At 54.8% G+C, this 18,974-nt stretch overlaps 1 protein-coding gene across 1 annotated transcript in view; it reads left to right on the top strand.

Moving 5' to 3' along the window:
• Positions 1-279, top strand: part of PEBP4 (phosphatidylethanolamine binding protein 4) — a 209,091-nt gene extending 208,812 nt beyond the window's left edge. The window contains exon 7 of the mRNA XM_068552644.1: positions 5-279. Coding sequence (XP_068408745.1) covers positions 5-156 — 152 coding nt within the window. The 3' untranslated portion in view covers positions 157-279. The remainder of the gene's footprint in view (positions 1-4) is intronic.
• Positions 280-18,974: the final 18,695 nt, after the last annotated feature.

Below are 18,974 nucleotides of genomic sequence, written 5' to 3'. Positions count from 1 at the left end.
CCAGGCTCTTGGAAAATGGACAGATTTCTGAGCCGCTTCCACCTGGGCGAACCTGAAGCCAGCACCCAGTTCATGACCCAAAATTACCAGGACACGCTAAATCACCAGGCTCCGGGAGGAAGCAGTGAGCCCGAGGACAAACCTGAACCGAGATAACTGCCCGCCAGACCTCAGGCTTCACGTTGCAGGTGTGTGCATAGCGCTCACCACCCATGGTCTGTGTATGGAACCCACTCCGGGTATGGAACCCATTCTCTTCCGAATAAAAAAAAAAATCATCCAGGGCTTAATGGTTGGATGCTCTGTTTCCAAACCTGTCCTCCTTCTAAAACCAAGAGGAGGAAATCAATTGATTTCCAGCACTGGGGCCTGGGGCATTCCTGTAAATGCAAGTGGTGGTGGAGGGGGGAAGTGGGGTGGGAAGGATGGACAGGCGGGGCAGTGGGGGGGGACCTCTAGCCCTGAATGATCACTGAGGCACCGTGTGACCTTGAACAAGTCACTTATCCTCTCTAAAATTCTGCTTCCTCAGTTGGGAAATTGAGGGAGGAAGAAGAGGCAGGGGGTGGTTGGTTTATCACCATGGTCCTTTCCAGCTCTGACATTCATTTAACAAACATTGTCAGCACCTGGTATGTGCCTGACCTCCTGCCAGGTGCTTGGGGTTACATGTATGACCAGGGCAGGCCCAACAGGAGGCTTGCTTCTTGGAGCTTCCAGACTACTACGGGAGGGCAAACTTTATCAGATGACCACAAGCAAATTCCAGCAAATGTGGCAAGTGTTATAAGGTGTAAAGGCAACGTGCTTTGTGATGGGGGGTGGGGGGTGGTAAAGGCTCAAAAAGCCCTCTTCTTGGGCTTCCCTGGTGGCGCAGGGGTTAAGAATCCGCCTGCCAATACAGGTGACACAGGTTCGAGCCCTGGGCTGGGAAGATCCCACATGCCGCAGAGCAACTAAGCCCATGCGCCACAACTACTGAGCCTGTGCTCTAGAGCCCGCGAGCCACAACTACTGAAACCCCTGCGCCTAGAGCCAATGCTCCACAACAAGAAAAGCCACAGCAATGAGAAGCCCGCGCACCACAACAAGGAGTGGCCCCCACTCGCCACAACTAGAGAAAGCCCGCACGCAGCAACAAAGACCCAAGGCGGCCAAAAATAAATAAATAAAAAATAAAAATAAACAAAAGAAAGCTGCCTGCTGACTTAAAAAACAAAAACAAAAAGCCTTCTTCTTCCTGAGGAAGTGATGTTTAACTTCAAGGCTGAGAAGTGGGGTAGGGGTTAATGATGAGTGGGGACAGGGGACAAAAAGCCTTCTTCTTCCTGAGGAAGTGATGTTTAACTTCAAGGCTGAGAAGTGGGGTAGGGGTTAATGATGAGTGGGGACAGGGGACAAAGAGGAGAAACGACACCTCCAAGCTCCCGTGGCTGATGGGGGCAATGAAAGGCCAAAATCATGGCCACCTGGACAGATGAACAAAGACCAGAACAAGCCAGGCCTTGCAGCCACGTTCACGTTTTGGACTGCACCCTGAAAGCGATGGGGAATCGTGGAATGATAAGTAGACTGGAGGGGAGACGGGGCATCTTCTGATTTACGCTTTTGGAAAGCTGTGAAGAAACACCTTGGTGTCTGCAAGGAAAGGATTTTCAGCGTCTTGACTGCCCCTGGACGTGCTCTGAAGGTCTCTTGGCTTTCCCACCCAAAACCCCCTTGGAGGCACCTCTCTGCTACGGTCTCATTCATAGGCTAAACTCCCCTACCCTCAACTCCAGTCCCCTCAGCCCCACCCCTATCCCCTCTACAAGCCCCTCTGCTCAGTTTCCCTCCGAGAGTTAATTACTCCCCACCTCCTTGGCTAGAATACAGCAAGATGGGTGACTCATGCATGCAAAGTGCCTGGGATCCCCAGATGAAAGGGGCAGGCTGCACCTGGGCCCAGGGTTATTACCTTCCTAGAGGCGTGCCCCGCATTAGCTGGAAGGCAAGGGGCCCAGGCCAACCCCTCAGCCCAGCACAGCACACTCTTGACTAGTGGGAAGATTTGAGTGACGGGCATCTGAAGAACACCAGGAGGTGGGAGACGGAGTTTGTGATGGGAGGGGATTGGTTGATGCACCCACCCCCCTACTGCCCCACACCGATAGATTCAGCTCCCTGCCCAGGTGACGGACAGCAAGCTCTTGTGCTATAGAGGGGCCTTTGACGCCAGCCCAGGCAGCAGGAACTCCCTACTCCCTTCTACGCCACCAGGCAGGCTTGTCGGCAGAGCTACAAGAAGAAGCAAAAGGAAGTGTCCCTTTGCAGTGTCATGGAAGGCGGCCCTGGAAGGGACTCTCTGAGTGTGTGTGAACCTCCCTCTCTCTGGGCCCTTCTCCCCGCAGCACCCACCCCACCGGGCCCGGAATGTAATTGGCAGCTCCGGTCGGTGCCCAAGGCCAGCATAAATAGCAGGTCAGCTTCCTAGAGCTGCCCCAAATCGAGACACATCCTCCTCTCTTCTGCTTTTAATTCCTTGTGGCTAGCGTGTTTATTTTGGGTGAGGAAAAAAATCGGATGTTTATCCTTCGAGGAAATTATCGGCTTGCTTTCCTTCCCTTTCCCCCCCAGCCTCCTTTCTTTTCCCCTGGTGTTTTGGGCTTTTAGTTCAGCTGCCAGAGAGACCCCCACCCTCCTGGCCTCCAAACTTGAAAAAAGAACAAAACTAGCCCAGGCTCTAGACTGAAGCCAGCCCTGTCAGACGTCCCTGGAAGCCACAGAGAAGGAGCTCCCAGTGGGCAGGAGGGGAAGCCTGGAGGCCAGGAGACCTTGGGGAAGCCCCCCTGAGTCAGCTGTCTGCCTGCAGAAGGCTTTGGGTCTCTTGCCCCTTTTCTTTCACTGCCTCCTCCAGGAAGAAACAAAATGAGCATGTAGATTGCTTCGAGACTGCTAACAAAGCAGCTAAGAAAGGGAGTGTCAGTGACCCCTTTACAGGGATGAAGAGAATTGATAGAATTATCATCATCATCATCATCACATACCATTTGTTGAGTGCTATCTGCACACCAGGCACCGTGCCAAATGCCTGACATGTGGCATCTCAGTTAGTGCCTTCCTGCCCAGCTTTACAGCCTACCGGGGCCTTCATACATATTCTCTCATCCGATTGTCACAACCATCGAATAATGTAGGTGTCATGATTCTCATCTTATAGATGAGGAAACTGACATTCCGATAAGTTAATCTTAAGATAAGAACCTAATCCCTGTTCTGTAACTAGTAAAGGTAGAATCTGGTGTTAACTCAAGCCTTCCCACTCTCAGTACTCACAGGTAAAGGGTACTCTCATTTTACTCTCCGGGTTGCATAAAATAAAGGCCAGACCTTCTATTTATTCAGAAGTCAGGTAGGCCAAGAAGGAAGGCCGGAGGTTCCAAAAGAACTTAAAGGGAGTCTCCCCCACGTGTCTTCCCTGACCCCAGCTTCAGCTATTCTAGACCAAGTACGATTTGTGGGGAGGGCCAGCTCCTGAACACTCACAGCAATGGCCTGGCCCAGCTCAAGGCCATTACCACCCAACTCAACCTGCTCAAGGCAAATACCCCAACAGTATACCACCCTCAATCCTTTGAATCACCTCTCTCCCTCCCAGAACTTTGCCTGTGTAATAGCTGCTAAAAAAGAGATGGAAAATGATATATAGGAAGACTTCCTGGTGATGATGATGGTGCTGGTGATGATGATGAAGATGATGATGATGATGGTGGTGGTGGTGGTGGTGGTGATGATGGTGGTGGTGATGGTGATGATGGTGGTGGTGATGGTGATGGTGATGATGATGGTGGTGGTGATGATGGTGGTAGTGATGGTGATGATGATGGTGGTGGTGGTGATGGTGATGGTGATGATGGTGATGATGGTGGTGATGATGATGGTGGTGGTGGTGATGATGGTGGTAGTGATGGTGATGATGATGGTGGTGGTGGTGATGGTGATGATGGTGATGATGGTGGTGGTGGTGATGATGGTGGTAGTGATGGTGATGATGATGGTGGTGGTGGTGACAATGGTGGTGGTGGTGGTGGTGGTGATGATGACGAAGATGATGATGATGATGGTGGTGGTGATAATAATGAAGATGATGATGGTGGTGGTGGTGGTGGTGATGATGGTGGTGGTGATGGTGATGATGGTGGTGGTGATGGTGATGGTGATGATAGTGATGGTGGTGGTGATGATGAAGATGATGGTGGTGGTGATGATGATGGTGGTGGTGGTGGTGGTAGTGATGGTGATGATGATGGTGGTGGTGATGATGGTGGTAGTGATGGTGATGATGATGGTGGTGGTGGTGATGGTGATGGTGATGATGGTGATGATGGTGGTGATGATGATGGTGGTGGTGGTGATGATGGTGGTGGTGGTGGTAGTGATGGTGATGATGATGGTGGTGGTGATGATGGTGGTAGTGATGGTGATGATGATGGTGGTGGTGGTGATGGTGATGGTGATGATGGTGATGATGGTGGTGATGATGATGGTGGTGGTGGTGATGATGGTGGTAGTGATGGTGATGATGATGGTGGTGGTGGTGATGGTGATGATGGTGATGATGGTGGTGGTGGTGATGATGGTGGTAGTGATGGTGATGATGATGGTGGTGGTGGTGACAATGGTGGTGGTGGTGGTGGTGGTGATGATGACAAAGATGATGATGATGATGGTGGTGGTGATAATAATGAAGATGATGATGGTGGTGGTGGTGGTGGTGATGATGGTGGTGGTGATGGTGATGATGGTGGTGGTGATGGTGATGGTGATGATAGTGATGGTGGTGGTGATGATGAAGATGATGGTGGTGGTGATGATGATGGTGGTGGTGGTGGTGGTAGTGATGGTGATGATGATGGTGGTGGTGGTGATGATGGTGGTAGTGATGGTGATGATGATGGTGGTGGTGGTGATGATGGTGGTGGTGATGATGGTTGTAGTGATGGTGATGATGATGGTGGTGATGGTGATGGTGATGATGGTGATGGTGATGATGGTGGTGGTGGTGGTGGTGGTGATGATGATGAAGATGATGATGGTGGGGGGGTGATGATGATGGTGGTGGTGATGGTGATGGTGATGACGGTGATGGTGGGTTCAGGTGTTAGGGTTGAGCACCCATGGGATAAGAAGAAAGCTGGCTAGATGCACGAGGTGGTAAAATTTTTTTTTTAATTTATTTAATTAAGTTATTTATTTTTGGCTGCATTGGGTCTTCACTGCTGCGTGCAGGCTTTCTCTACTTGCGGCGAGCAGGGGGCTACTCTTCGTTGCAGAACACGGGCTCTAGGCGTGCGGGCTTCAGTAGTTGTGGCACAGGGGCTTCGTTGCTCCAAAGCATGTGGGATCCTCCCAGACCAGGGATCAAACCCGTGTCCCCTGCATTGGCAAGCGGATTCTTAACCACTGCGCCACCAGGGAAGTCCCAAGAGGTGGTAAAATTTAAAAAGCACAACTTTTCTTACTTAGCACACCTAAGATCACAGAGTCTCTACCACTTGATAGCTCTTTGACCTCAGGTAACTTACTCAACTGTTCTGGACCTGTGTTTCAACTGCAAAAACAAAACAGCATAATGGAGGGGAAAAATGTAAATAAGTGCCTTCCTTAAAGATCTGTTGCAATGGTTAAATGAGATGGCACGGAAGGCACCCGGCACAGTGCCTGGTATGCAGGCTGTTCAGTACATGTGTGTTTTCCTCTCCTTCCCTGCCTGCACCTCACCTGCTCTGCTCCCCAGCTCGGCTGGAGCAAGCAGTGAGGCCGAGGGTAATGGGAGCACTCACCCTCCCCAGACAAGAGTCCTTCCCAAGAGACCCATCCGAGTGTCAGCAGCCCCAGGGAAGGGGCCACCTGCCAAGGGAGCCTCTAGCCCCAGCCCAGCATGCCCCTCCCAAGCTCAGCAAAAAACTGGGAGGCTTGGATCAGGAAAGACAACCCAGTTCCTTAGCAACTGACAAGCACTTCCCTGTAAAGACAAAGACCCTTCACTCAGAATGCCCCCTTCCCCCCTCCTCTCCAGGTATCTGATCTGTTTTCAGGAGTGGGGCTAGGGGCCGCCCACCACCCCCAGGAGGTCTGAGGGCCTTTAGCCCCACCGCCCCGGCTGTCCTGATATTACCTGCAATTACCCCATAGCACCTTTCATCCTGGCACTAATTAACTTTCCCATTACCCCCAGGAGCTGCTGGGAGACACACGAGGTGCACATACACACACACACACACCTGCATGCACACACATACACAAATCCCCATAGTTCCCCTGCAGAGACCCTCGCTCCCTTTTAGAGACCAGGAAACTAAGGTTAAAGAAAGAAGAAAATTCCTTGAGGGTTCTCATCTGCCTCCTGGGTACTTGGAAGGAGAAATAGGAGCTGAAGAGGCTGGCTCGGGGAGAGGAGGGGACAGGGTCCCTGGCAGTCCTTGGTGGATGAGGGACCAGGAAGGAGAAAAACCTTTGGAGAGGACTGATGAAAACCATGCCAGGACTGAGGTCTTGGCTCTGAGTACCACCTTGGTACCACCAAATGCAAGCCATCCCGCTTAACACAGAAAGGGTATTTCAGAGAGAAAAAAGGAAATATTTCAGTCGAAAAGGCAAGGAAGAGAAACACTCAGAAAGAGAAGGAAATAGGAAAGAAGGACATGGCCAGCTGGTCTGATGTAGCTGAAAGAACCACTGACCAGGAGTCAAGACCTGATTTTAGCACCAAGGCTACCATTCACTGCTGTGTGACCCTGGGCATGTCAGCTGCCGTCTCTGGGCCTCAGCTTTCTCATCTATAAAATAGTTTGGGATGAGTGTTCTCAGAGGCCCCCTCCAGCTGAATGTTCTACAATTCTATATGGTTATTTGGGGGCATGGCAGAGAAAGCCACTACCACTGTCCCTTTGGCTGGGGGCGTGGGGAGTGGGTGTGAGTGGAAGCCACCAGAACAGGGTAAAACAAGCATTCCTGGGACTAAGAATGAAAAAGAGCCAAATACATTTGGCTATAGGAGCCAGAAGACCCTACCAGGAGGTTAGGGAGGAGTTCGCAAATGTGGGGAGCTGGAGACCCTGGGATTTCAGGAGAACCTGTTCCCAGATTCAGCAGCCAGTGAGAGAACTTACCCTCCCCAGATGCAGACCTGGGGAAACCATTCAGGGACCCTAGTAGAGGGAGGACGGAGGGGCACATGGGCACTCAGGCACAGAGAGTAGATATATGACTCGAGAGCCTCCTGACCCACCCTGAATGAGGGCAGGACACAGAAGTGCCCTCTTTATTCCTCAGGAGCTGGAGTCCGCCCCACTGGCATAAGTCAGCTGTGCAGGAAGCAGAGGGCTCAAACGAAAGAGGCTGAGCCTGTCAGAAAGGCAGGTGTAGCAGGGCCCTGAGTGCAACTTTCATTTCCAGTCTCGTGAAATAAGCAGACAGGGGGCTCAGGGGGCTTCCTTTAGGGCCTGGGCAGAAGGGCGAGCCTAGGTAGTGCCCGAAAGGAGTCCAAACACCTCCACCCACACCCACACTCACACACAGTCGCACAAACTCAGACATCCCATGCTCACACTCACATACTCACACACTTGTGCACTCATTCACTCACACGCACATAGACACAGCTGGACGTGTATACTCAAGTCACCACAAGGCAACAGATTCTTTCTCTCCTTGCTGTGGCTGTGAAGCCAGCGCCCAGTCAGCTCTTCCCCAGTCTTGATGGAGGATCGGCTGAGTGTTAAGAATTGAAAGGACTACAAAAGAAACCGAGAAGGTCTCTACTCACCCCCACCTCCCCGGGGAGGAAGCTGCATTTGCCCATGAGAACGCTGGTCACCCCTGTCCAGAGCTCGCCTGGCTTCCTTCCCCCATACCCCAAGAACCAGACCCTGCCGGTCCACACGTATACAAACGTGCACACGCACGCTTACACACACCTCTACTATACGCATCCTGCACACATACTGTAAATACACCAGCCCACGCAAAATCACATGGCGTACGCACCCGCTAGACACTGCAGGGTTTCACCTCTGCCAGGCTCTTTCTAGACATCCATGCAAGCTGCATGGGTGTGCGTTGTCCAGCCCAGGCAGTGGCAAACGTCGGATTTGCATGCACACACAGTCTCCATGGATGCACGCCCACTTCATTCACAACTCACAGCACACCGGCCCGCCAGTGACACGGGCACACCATCCTTTCGATTAAACTGAGGACCAGACCAGCCCTAACCCCACAACTCTCACTTTGCAGACTTCTGATGCAGCAAGTGGATTTGTGGCGGCGGCAGTGGAGATTGTGTGTGTGTGTGTGTGTGTGTGTGTGTGCGCGTGCACGCGTGTGCAGCACATGCAGTTTGGGGAGTGTTGGAGAGGGGTGAGGAAGAGGTTCTGGCAGAGGAGGGGAAGCAGGCCTTCCCCTGTGGTCCACAAGGAAGGCACTCAGACACACCCTCCTCCCAGCAGCCCTACCTCTGGGCCCTCGCCTGCTGCCAGGCCAGGGAAAGGAGAAGCTAAAAACGTGGCCAGTCTGACTTGCTAAATTGGTCTTCGGTGGAGAAGGGGAAACGCGTCAGTTCCCTGGGGAAGTGGCCGAGCCCAGGGTGGCCACAGGCCCCTGGGCTTCTACTCCGATGGAAAAAAAAGTTGCTCAAATAGATCTGACGCTTTGTTTTCGAACCCAAAATACCCTGTGGCGGCTGCCGGAAGTGTGACCGCGGGAGGGAAGTGGGGCAAGAGGGAAGGTTAGCTCGAGTTTCCACTGCAGCAACTTTTTCTTTCATTTGGGGTATAGAAAGCTCTCCTGCCCATCCAAGAGAGGGTATGTGCGAGAGGCAGAGCAGCTCTGAGATTCGGGGCTGGGGTAGCCACAGCCCTAGTCACCCTTGGCCCGCTGACACCTCTTCCCCAGAGGCCTCTGAAGAGCCCTCAGGCACTGTCAGAGTTTTCTCTCTGGCCACCTGGCGGCAGGCAAGAAAGCCCGGCTAGGGAAGAGGGGCTGGTCCAGGGGCAAGGGGCCAAGTCACAGGTGACTTTGCCTTCAGAGACCTGACTTTCCTCAGTGAACTGTGATGTAATTTTTTTGACAAAGATCTTATTTACATAAAAATTTTCAAAGAGCATCCAATAAATTAGCTGGACTAACAGCACAGACCCACATCTTCTGATTCAGTACTTTAGTCAGTGGCACTAATGCTAGCTCCAAATGCAAGGATTGGGGAAGAATGACCACATACAACAGGATCTCAACGTGCACTCGCCATCACTCTCTCTCCCCTTATCCTCATTTCTTTTTTCTCATACCACTTACCACCACCTCGTAGGTATCTTCTTATTGCCCATCCTCACCCCGAACCCTCATTAGGCCTTGAGTCTCCCCACAGACTCTTTTCATCACAGCTGTATTTCCAGTGCCAGACACACAGTAGGTGCACAAGTGATAACTGTCAAATGTTGAAGACAATCAGGTGCAGGGGCAGTCAGCAAACAGTTCTCTTGCCTCATGAGGACTTGTTCATTCAAAAATGCTGAGTCCTGCGATACCCCAGACACTAGCGCTAGGTGGGGATGGGGTGGGTTGAGAGGGGGCCGTATCGTGGGAATACGATGCAAAATCAGAAGTGGCTCCTGCCCTTCTAGAACTTGGGGCAGGAGGATGGGAGGCAGGCATCCATCAAAGGATTACACAGATAAATGTAAAAAGGTAGGTAGGACCACGGCAAACTAGGAGTGGTGTTTGGTGCATCACCTGGACCAGGGGTATCAGAGGAAAGCCTTTTCTGGTAGGGTGGTGACTGAACTGAAGGAAGAATGCCCTCAGGGACATCGTGTTCCAGAGAAAAAGTCACGCTAGATGCAGGATGGTGTTGGGGCCGCGCAGGTGGTTCGAACTGGTGGCTGGGGAGGCGGAGCGGCGCCACCGGCGGCCGGGGCCTGCGGACCCGGGCTGCAGTTAGAGGCGGCCGCGCGCCCTCGGTCCCTGGGTGATATTTACGGACTCTTAATGACGGCAGGGTAATCACCTTAATGAAAAACTCCCTCCGGGCGATGAGGAAACCGAGAGGCATTTCGGAGGCGACGGTGACTCAGGCTGAGTGTGCCGCGCGCGGCCTGGCCACTGGACACGAAGGACTAGCGAGTCCCCTCCCCTGCTCCGCGCGCCCCTCCAGCGCCGCCCCCGGAGCACGGGGAGCGGAGGCCCCGGCCGGCTCTCCGTCGGCCAAGCCACGGGCAAAGCCGATCGCCCACTGCCACGCTCGCCAGGCCCGCGGCTGAGACTTCTTTCTCTGCTGCGGTGCGGGTCTCCGGCGCCCCCTCCCCACTCACGACCTCGGCTCCCCAGCTGCCTGGCTTTGGGAGGGGGCTGCGCTCTGGAGTGCTCACGGCACCCCTGCAGATGCCGGGCTCTGCTGGCCTTTGCATCCACTCTCCTAACGGCTCTTCCTCCGCCAGTGCCTCAGTTTCCCCGACTGAGCAGCAACAGCTCAGGATTCTCCACACCACCTCCACCCTGCCCCCGGGTGGCAGGAGTATTAATTACAGCTTGTTCCTGGCTTTGAAGATGAATAATGCCAAGGATCATTACCACTCAATTAACGGGGCTATTACCACTTAAGTTTATGTCTGATGAATCCTACCCCACCCCCAGTTTGGGGTCCATGTTGCCTTGGACTCCCCGAGTCCTGCTTTCTCCTGGAGTTCACACCTGGAGTTAGCCCCCTTTCCTGCTCCTGCATCCCAAACCGGACCTGGTAGAGCGTCTGGCACAGTCATTCTCCCACAAATACTGATGGAGCACCCGCCATCCCCTCCATAAGCCAGGTTCTAGCTGGGGATACAGCAGGGCAGGTCCAGACCCAGGCCTTTGCCTTCCTGGAGCCTACATTCTAGTAGACGCCCAAATGTCTGCTGGCATCTCGCAGATCCAGCCTCAGTGCTATCTCCCTTCTCTCCCTCTAGGATTCCTCACTCATCCACAAGCAAACCATAATCAGGCCAGAGAAGTCCTGGAAGGACAGTTCTAATGGGCTCTAGGTAGTTTCAGAGATGAAAGTAAATAAATAAATAAGTTAACATGAAAATGAGGGCGGGAAGCACAGCTCCTTACACTGAATACCCCCTGCCCTTGTCTCCCCCTTCCCTCCCCTCCTCATACCTCCCCTCCTCACTTATGGGTCTTAGCCCATCCTCAAGGCCCTGATCAACACCACCCCTCCCAATCAGGCTTTCCCCTGTCCCTGAATATGTCCTCTTGCAAGTCCTTCCCCCTCTGAACTTCCTGCCTGCACTTCCTTTCAGAACTGATCATGTCTTGTGTGTGATGGCTTCTACCTCAGCCTCATTCCTCACTTCCCTTTAAATCACCTGCTCCCTGACAGACCGCAGGATCCCAGCCTCAAGTCTGATTCCCTGCACGGGAAGTGCGCCCTGGATGTTTGTCTCATTGAAACGGGAGAGCTAAGTCCCAGACCCAGGAGCCTCCCCCTCCGCCCCAGTGAGGAATGAATTTTGGTGGACAAGGGGCCCCCCATCCTGTATAGTGGGTGCTGGGTGGTAGAAGTGCAAGGACAAAGTGGGAAGGTCGCAGTCTATCCTGCACTCCTCAAACTGACCATGTTTCAGAGTTACCCATGTGGACACTTGGGTCAACAGCCTCTTATGGAGCACCTGCTGGGGACAGGCAGGGGGAGTGCTGGGGAGACAGAGGAATAAGACTCAGTCCCTGTCCCCAGGGAGCTCGGATACCATCTCTTGTCATCCAGTAACTTTCTTGGCGATCTGGGGCCAAATAATTCTGAATGGCCCAAATAATTCTGCAAAAAGAGAAAGAAGGGGGGAGAGAGAGAAATCTATCATGTCCCTTCTCCTTTGCCCATCTGCCCTGAGCCCTGGCAGAAAAGCTCATGCCATCAATCAGGCTGATGGGCAGACTTCCATTGGGTTCCAGCTGGCCAGTATTGTTCAGCCCTCAGAGTGATGGGATGGGCCAAGGGCAGTGTTTGTTAGTTCTTTACTCCAGTGGTTGTAAAGAGCCTCATTTTCTAGCAGAGCTATGGCATAACAAAAGTCAGGAAGCTCTGCCTAGGCCATCTGGTGAAAGAGGATGTTAACACAACTGAGGACCTCGAATTCTGGGCCCAAAAGAGTCATTAACTGCTTTTCCCCACATCCCAGGTTTTTTGACTGCATAGAACAGCAAAGAAGAAGCCAAAGGTCGGCCCCCAACTCCTCACCTTGGTGGATGAGGCAAAGGGCCCACTTGTTTTAGGCTGAGGAGGGTCCTGAGACTGGGAGCTAAGAGACACAAGGATCTAGAGACCACAGCTCTCTCTGACTCCCCAAAGGTTTTCCTTCCAGGGCAGGGAGGAGAGGAACCTGCCAGCCTCTTGGATCCTCGACCTGTCCCATGGGTGAAGCCTGTGGCCAGCAGGAGGCTGGCTATGCGGGGAGCAGCGGGGGGAAATCCGCTCTCCTCTCTGCTCTCACCTCTCTCTCCCTCCTTTTCTCTCTCTCACTCCCTCTTTGCTCCCCCTGACTGCCTCCCCAACGGCCCCCCACACTCACACCTTTTCTGATTCACTTCAGATGACAAAGTTCCTCTTTCCAAAAAGCCTTGTCCCCCAAGAGTCTTCTCTGCAGAGACACCATCCCTCCCAGCTGAGAAGGGGGCTGTCCCACAGTGGGCCCCAGGGGCAATGACAGGCCCCCCAAGCACATGACTCCACTTACCCTCCGGGCACCGCTGAACTAAGACAGCAAAGTTCCCATTACAAGCCCTCATGCCCTGACCCATCCCTCCTCCTCCTCAAGGGTCCCAGAAGCCCAAACTTGACTGGGAACACTAACACGTCTCCTCCCAACCCTTTCCGCAATAGAATCCAAAACTCATGGATCAAAGGAGCTGGGAGGAATTTAGTGGTAGGTTATCCAGCCCAGCCCCACCAGAAGCCCAGGAACCAGAGGGTGGCCCAAAGTTACACAGATAATTAATGGTGGAACCCAGAAGTCCTGATTCCCAGGCCAGGGCCTGTTCTTCCCATTTACCTGTACAGCACACTTTTTCCAAGTCTTGCCTTCTATCTAAGACCTGCCTTCTCTCCCTGCCCCAGCCCAGCCCAGCCCTGAACTCTCAACCTCTGGACCCCCATGGCAGTTACTCACTGCCTTGGACTTGTGTCTGAGGAGGGGTCTCCACCTCACCGGCCAGCAAACGTTACTTTGTAACAAGACTTTCTCCCTTTGGTCACCAGGTTCTCCCCGAAATTGCTTGAAGAGTAATCCAAAACACCTGGATTCAACATGATTATAATGAGTTCGTTTGAATGTAGGCACAAGCAGATGTTTCAAATGGAAGTGTGTGATTGGCTTGGCGAGGAGCCTGTGACCTCTGTGACAACCTAGGGCAGTGGGACCTTTGCTCAGAGTGGCACAGATGCTATTCCACCTACCGGGAGCCCTGGCAGAAATTCTGCTCTTCCCTGACCTCCCTGTGAGCTGTAAGCTGTACCCCCTACCCTCCCCTGGGCAGGGGCTCCTCCCCTACCTGCATGCTGGGTCCCAGCGGTGCTGGGAAGCAGATCCATTGCCTTCTCCAAAGGTTTTACACCTCTCCTTCCTCTTACCCACACCTGCCATCTCCTTTCTTTTCCCTAACAGCCAGAATGGGGACAAAGGTTGGAATTAAGAGCAGCAGCTTTGGAGTCACAAGGCCCTGAGTTCAAATCTCAGCTCAGCCACTTCCTAGCCAAGGGTCCTCCAACTAACTACTCAGACTCTTTCCAACACCTTAGATCTTTCATTTTAAAAAAAAAAAAAAAAAAAAAACTATTGGGGGGCAGCCCTAAAAGCTTCCTCGCAGGATTGTTGTAAAAAATGAAGAAGATGATGTATCTCCACAGGCCCCAATCTTTTATGGGTACAGAAGGTGGGCAAGCCCAAAGCCTCCAGCAGCCCCCACGCAATGCTCTTAACTGGGACCACCACCCCCAAAGTCGTCATGGTTGTCAAGTTCCTTCCGCGAGCTTCTAGGCCAAACTCACCTCACCTCAGAGCTGGCTGTCATTACTGAAGGAATGGCAATGACCTCTAGAAAGCCAGGGAGGGCTGGCCAGAGAGATTCCACCAACAACCTGTCTCCTGTGGGACACCCAAAATAGAAAGCAACTGATAGCCCTTGAGGGAGCTGTCATTCAGGAGCAATCCCACCAGGGTGGGCCCTCTACATGGGCGCTTGGTGTGACTTGAGGAACCCCAGACGCTCTCTGCACCCCAAAACTCCTACTCCTTGTCACTGGGCCTGACATCCCACCATTAGACCTCAGCATATATGAGTTCCTACCATTTTCCAGGCACCATGCTTAATGGTAGGCTTACTTCCTTTAGGTTATATATGACCCTCTTCTAAGCGTTTTCTGTTAAAAAGGCAAATACCCGCTGAGATGGGTAATGCATTAAGTCGCCAGCACCCCAGTTTGAATTAATTGGGGGCTTCTTTCTTGTAAGACAGCAGAGAAGGACTGGATATCTTTAGCAAAATGGAGCTCAAGTTCAGAGGGCAGAGGTGACTAAGGAGCAAGACAGAGCACCAACCTGGTCTTTTTCTGTGGTGGGTTTGTAGGGCATGTCCCCTCCTTCCTCTACCCTTTCACCAAGACAAACACACGCATTGCCCCCAGAGGTAAGCAGCGGGGGCTGGGCAGCCTTGGCTCTGCTGCAGAGGGGCGGGGCCTGCCCTTCACCATCTCCAGGGTAAGGACGCCCTGAACCAGTGCCTACTCACTCCCCAACAAGTCCATGGCCTGCAGTTCAGGTAATCTCACCCGAGCCCGCCAATAAAAGTGAGACCTCACCCTCAGCCCCTGTTCAGGAGGGAAAGAGGAAAGAAAGAGGGAGGGAAGGAAAAAAGCTTTTTTCTATGCTGAATTCAAGACTTGGCCAGCAGAAGGGAGAATGCTGTTAGTCTACAAGGGGCCACTCCAAACCCCCCACCCCTACTCCACACCCAGGGTTGTCCCCTCCCGCCACGGAACCCTGGCCTCCATCTGCCACCATCATCCAGGTTGACAGGGGACACCTGTGCGGGCTGCAACCCGACCAGCAGCCAGACAGTGAGGACCTATGCTTGTAGAGGCAGGCCTTCCCCAGCATGGCTCCTTCCAGGGCAGAGGAGGGGAGGAAGGGCACCTGAGTCCCCCACCCCACCTTGGAGCCATAGCCACCCTCCATAAAAAGTCTAGCAGGATGCTCCAGAGTGTTAAAGAGCAGCTGAATGACTTCTTGGTATCCTACTTTTTGTCACCACCAGCTATTGAGGGCCGTCTGTTCTTGCACAGCGGGGACCATTCCTTAACCATCTCTACGATGACGTAGTGCCCAGCAGGTACCTGGCACACAAATAGGACTTCCTGTATATGATCACACTGATATGGGATGGAGTGTCATACCTGGCCCTTTTAACTCCCTATATCAACTATACTCACTCCTAAGACACACAAGGGGAAAGGGCTTTTCAGTCACGTGGTAGGGTTGGGGAAAATATAGTTTACCAATAATAATTGCCATTTACTGAGTGCTTGCTAGGGGTCTGGCAAAAGTACTCCACGAGGATTATCAAATTTAATTCTTCCTAAGGGATAGGTATTATTATTATCCCAATTTACAGACAAGAAAACTGAGGCCAAGAAAGAGATTCAGAAATTTGCCCAACATCACACTGAAGTTTGAATGAATACTTATTTGAATTGAAGGCTCCCGTTCTACGTCATGGACAGGTAGGAAGGAGGGGGCAGACATCTTGCCCAAAAAGACTCCTATCCATTCTCACCAACAGGCATAAAGTCTTGGAGCAGGCCTGCAAAACCCTGCTACTTGTTCTGCTTGGATGCAACAGGTCCAGCTCTCCTAAAAGTGTTTGCAGGTCATCTCTGGAATGGCTACACTCCTCCATGGTCTTTGGGGCCCTGGAAGCTTTCGAGGATCCGAAGTGCTCCCACTGCCTCTGCCTTTCCTAATGCAGGCCCCTATCAAACAGGACTGGGGCTTGCAGCTCCTCAATCTCCTCCTCTCCAGGGAGAGGTCTCAACAGGGGGGAGGGGGGTGCATCACGGTAGGGTCCTCCAGAGTTGAGCTGGGCGGCCGGGAGGGCTCTCACTTCCTCCCCGCCACCCCCGCAGGCTGAGCTGTGCCTCGCGCGGGGAAACATGGGCACTGCAGTCACTGCTGGGGCCTGCGGCTCGCCTAAAGGCCGCGGACCTCGCGGCGTCTCTTGGTCCTGGGCCGGAACCCGCAGAGACCCTCCGGGTGCACGCGCAGCAGGAAGCGCCGCGGAGGGGCCAGGACTGGGACTGGAGCGGCCGAAGCTCTCTGGTGGCCGCAACTCCCCGCCTCTCCCCGCCTCCCCCCAGCTGCCAAGCTCCATGACCAGAGGCCGGAGCCGCTGGCTAATTTTTCACGCCCCCCCAGACCGCCTCCCTAGGTGACGCTACAGCCTGTGCGGTTCCTTTAAAGGCTGCGGGTTCCGTTCTTCTTTCCTTTTCCACTGGATGCCAAAATATGCAAATCCGGGGACCGGAATCAGCAGCCAAATAGAGAAGAAGAAGGGGCGCGGCCGGCGCGTCACCGGATCCGCTCCTTGTATGGCTCTTCCCGGCTTGGCCCGCCGCCCCGCGACCCTCCCTGCAGCCGCCAAGGCCCCTCCCGCGCCCAGCCTGGCTCACACTGCCGCCCACGCCCCCGGGCCGGCCAATCGCCCCCCCTTGGGAGGGAGCCGGGGGCGGGAGGCGCTGCATGCCCTGATTCCGGCCGGAGCCGGGGACCGCTGCAGAACGCTCCCTCCCCGCGCCGCGCGGGCGGAGGAGAGCCCAGGGGTGCAGAGCCTCCCCGGTATAGGTGTGGGTAGCCTGGCGGGAGCGGCAGCAGGGGCGGGGGAGAGGGGGCCCGCGGCGGCGGGAATCCCTCCTTTCCTAAGAACCAGAGGAGATCCGGGGGAGGCCGGGCCCTCCCACCCCTAGTTCTCCACCGAGTGAAGTGGAGGGGAGGAGAGAGAGGTTGTCATCCACCCCCACGACGATGTGCAGCTCGGGAGTTCCTCCCACACGTCCCCGGCCCGCGTGGCCCTCCCACGGAGTGAGGCCCGGGGATCCTCTCCTCCTCCTTGTCAATACTCCCACTCCCCCTGAGAAATGCACGTTCCCCCAACCCCGACTCCCAAGCGAGGAACGCGGGATCCACCGCGCCCACACGGCCAACGAGGAGGGACTCCTCCCACGCTAAGCCGGTGTGATCCGGGGTCGCTCCCCCACGCCCCCCTCCTCTCCTCCTCCTCTCCCGCGGCCCGGCCGCGCGCGCTCCGAAAACAGGCCTCGGGGAACATAGCCGCCCCCGGGATCTGCTGTCTCTCTGGGAGGTGACAGCTCTCGGGGTCGGCAAACAGGCAGCCCTTGACTGCAGGGCGCCGGCAGTCAGCAATGGGGAGAGCCCTGTGGAAGGCGAGGGGGAGGGTAGAGAGCAGGGGAGGTCGCCGTGGTGGCTCAGAGACTGTGGTTCGGCAGGCTCCTGCCGCAACTCAGTGGCGGGCCCTTCGCAGGCAGCAATAGACAGCGACTGCGCCTGGGCCTGCTGGGCCCTCCTGCCATCCCGTGGCCACAGGGGTGCTTCGGAACCATTAGGAATTTATGGAGGGTTTGGTGCACGTGTTCCCTATCCCCTCAACTTCATTCCTTCTCCTTCACCACCAAAACTGCACATCCTCGACCCCCAAGGTGAGGAGTTCTCGCCTCCCGCGCAGCCGCTATGCAGCTACGAATCTCCCAGCCACTGGGCTCAGCCGGGTGTCAGCCCAGGGTCAGGGGCCCAGGGAGCAGCAGGGCTGTGGGCGGCGCATCGGAGGGAGGGCGGCACAAAAGTTCCCGGGATACTGGACCAGAGATCCCTGACCCGCTGGAATCCTCCTCAGAGGGACTTTGTCCCAGTCCCAGGCAGGATCCTGGACGCGAGAAGAGCGGCCGGGGCAGGGTCGGAGCGCACACCTTCCGGGTTCCCCAGAAGTTCCCAGGCTGCAAAGGGACCCCGCCGAGTGTTTTCAATTCTCTTTCTTCCTGCTGGGGGGCTGTTGGAGGCCACTTGCGAACGACCCCACCCCACGGCCCCCTGTCCTACAAGCGCGCTCTCCTAGTGCAGACATCAAATAAACACACAGGCGATTATTGCTCTTTCACCCCCGCGCTGCGTCCTTTACGCCGCGCGTTCAGTTACACCCCTCTTTCCTCTCTCCTCTCGAATTTTCTTTCCTTCTTCTCTTCTATTTCTCTCTTTCTCTCTCTCTTTTTTTAAGATCCGCGAGCGGTGCGGGCGCCGCACGTTGGCTGCGGCCCGCTTCCTGCTTTCTAATGTTCCATTGTGAGGAGCTTCCATTGTGACGTCGCGCCCCTTCGGCTGGGCTTTGTCTGTCCATATATGGGCAGCTACGTCACGGAGCTTTCCCGGGGCTCAGATAAATAGGCTGGTGGAGTTCCCTGGCTGGGAGCTTTTGGGCAGCAGTGAGCTTGCTAGGAAGCTGCGGGGCTGGTGGTGGTGGTAGCAGCGGCAGCAGCAGCGGCAGAGGCGGCGGCGGCGGCAGTGGCGACGGTGGCGGCGGTGGCGGTGGCGGATCGGGGGGCGGGGGGGCCGCGGGCGCGCGTCTGTTTGTGATATCAATACTGAGGCCGCGTGCGACCCCCTTGGGCCGAGATCCCCCCCCAGCCCAGCACCCACCCACCCACCCCACACACGCCCCCCCCCCGCCACGACCCAGCCTCTTACGGCACCAGCTGAGGCACCCAAGAGGATTACCCTCCTTTGCCCTCTCTCCCACCCACCCCCCAAAAAGAGAAGATCCCCTCCCCAGGCCCACCCCTTCCCCTCTTCCCTCCCCCCTCCTCCCGAACTTTCCCTCTCGCATGCTTTTCCCCTGCA

This window comes from Eschrichtius robustus, chromosome 10 (assembly GCF_028021215.1).
Source record: "Eschrichtius robustus isolate mEscRob2 chromosome 10, mEscRob2.pri, whole genome shotgun sequence".
Taxonomy (NCBI): Eukaryota; Metazoa; Chordata; class Mammalia; order Artiodactyla; family Eschrichtiidae; genus Eschrichtius; species Eschrichtius robustus.
Note: the sequence above shows the minus strand (reverse complement) of the source record. Positions and strands in the feature narration are given on the sequence as shown.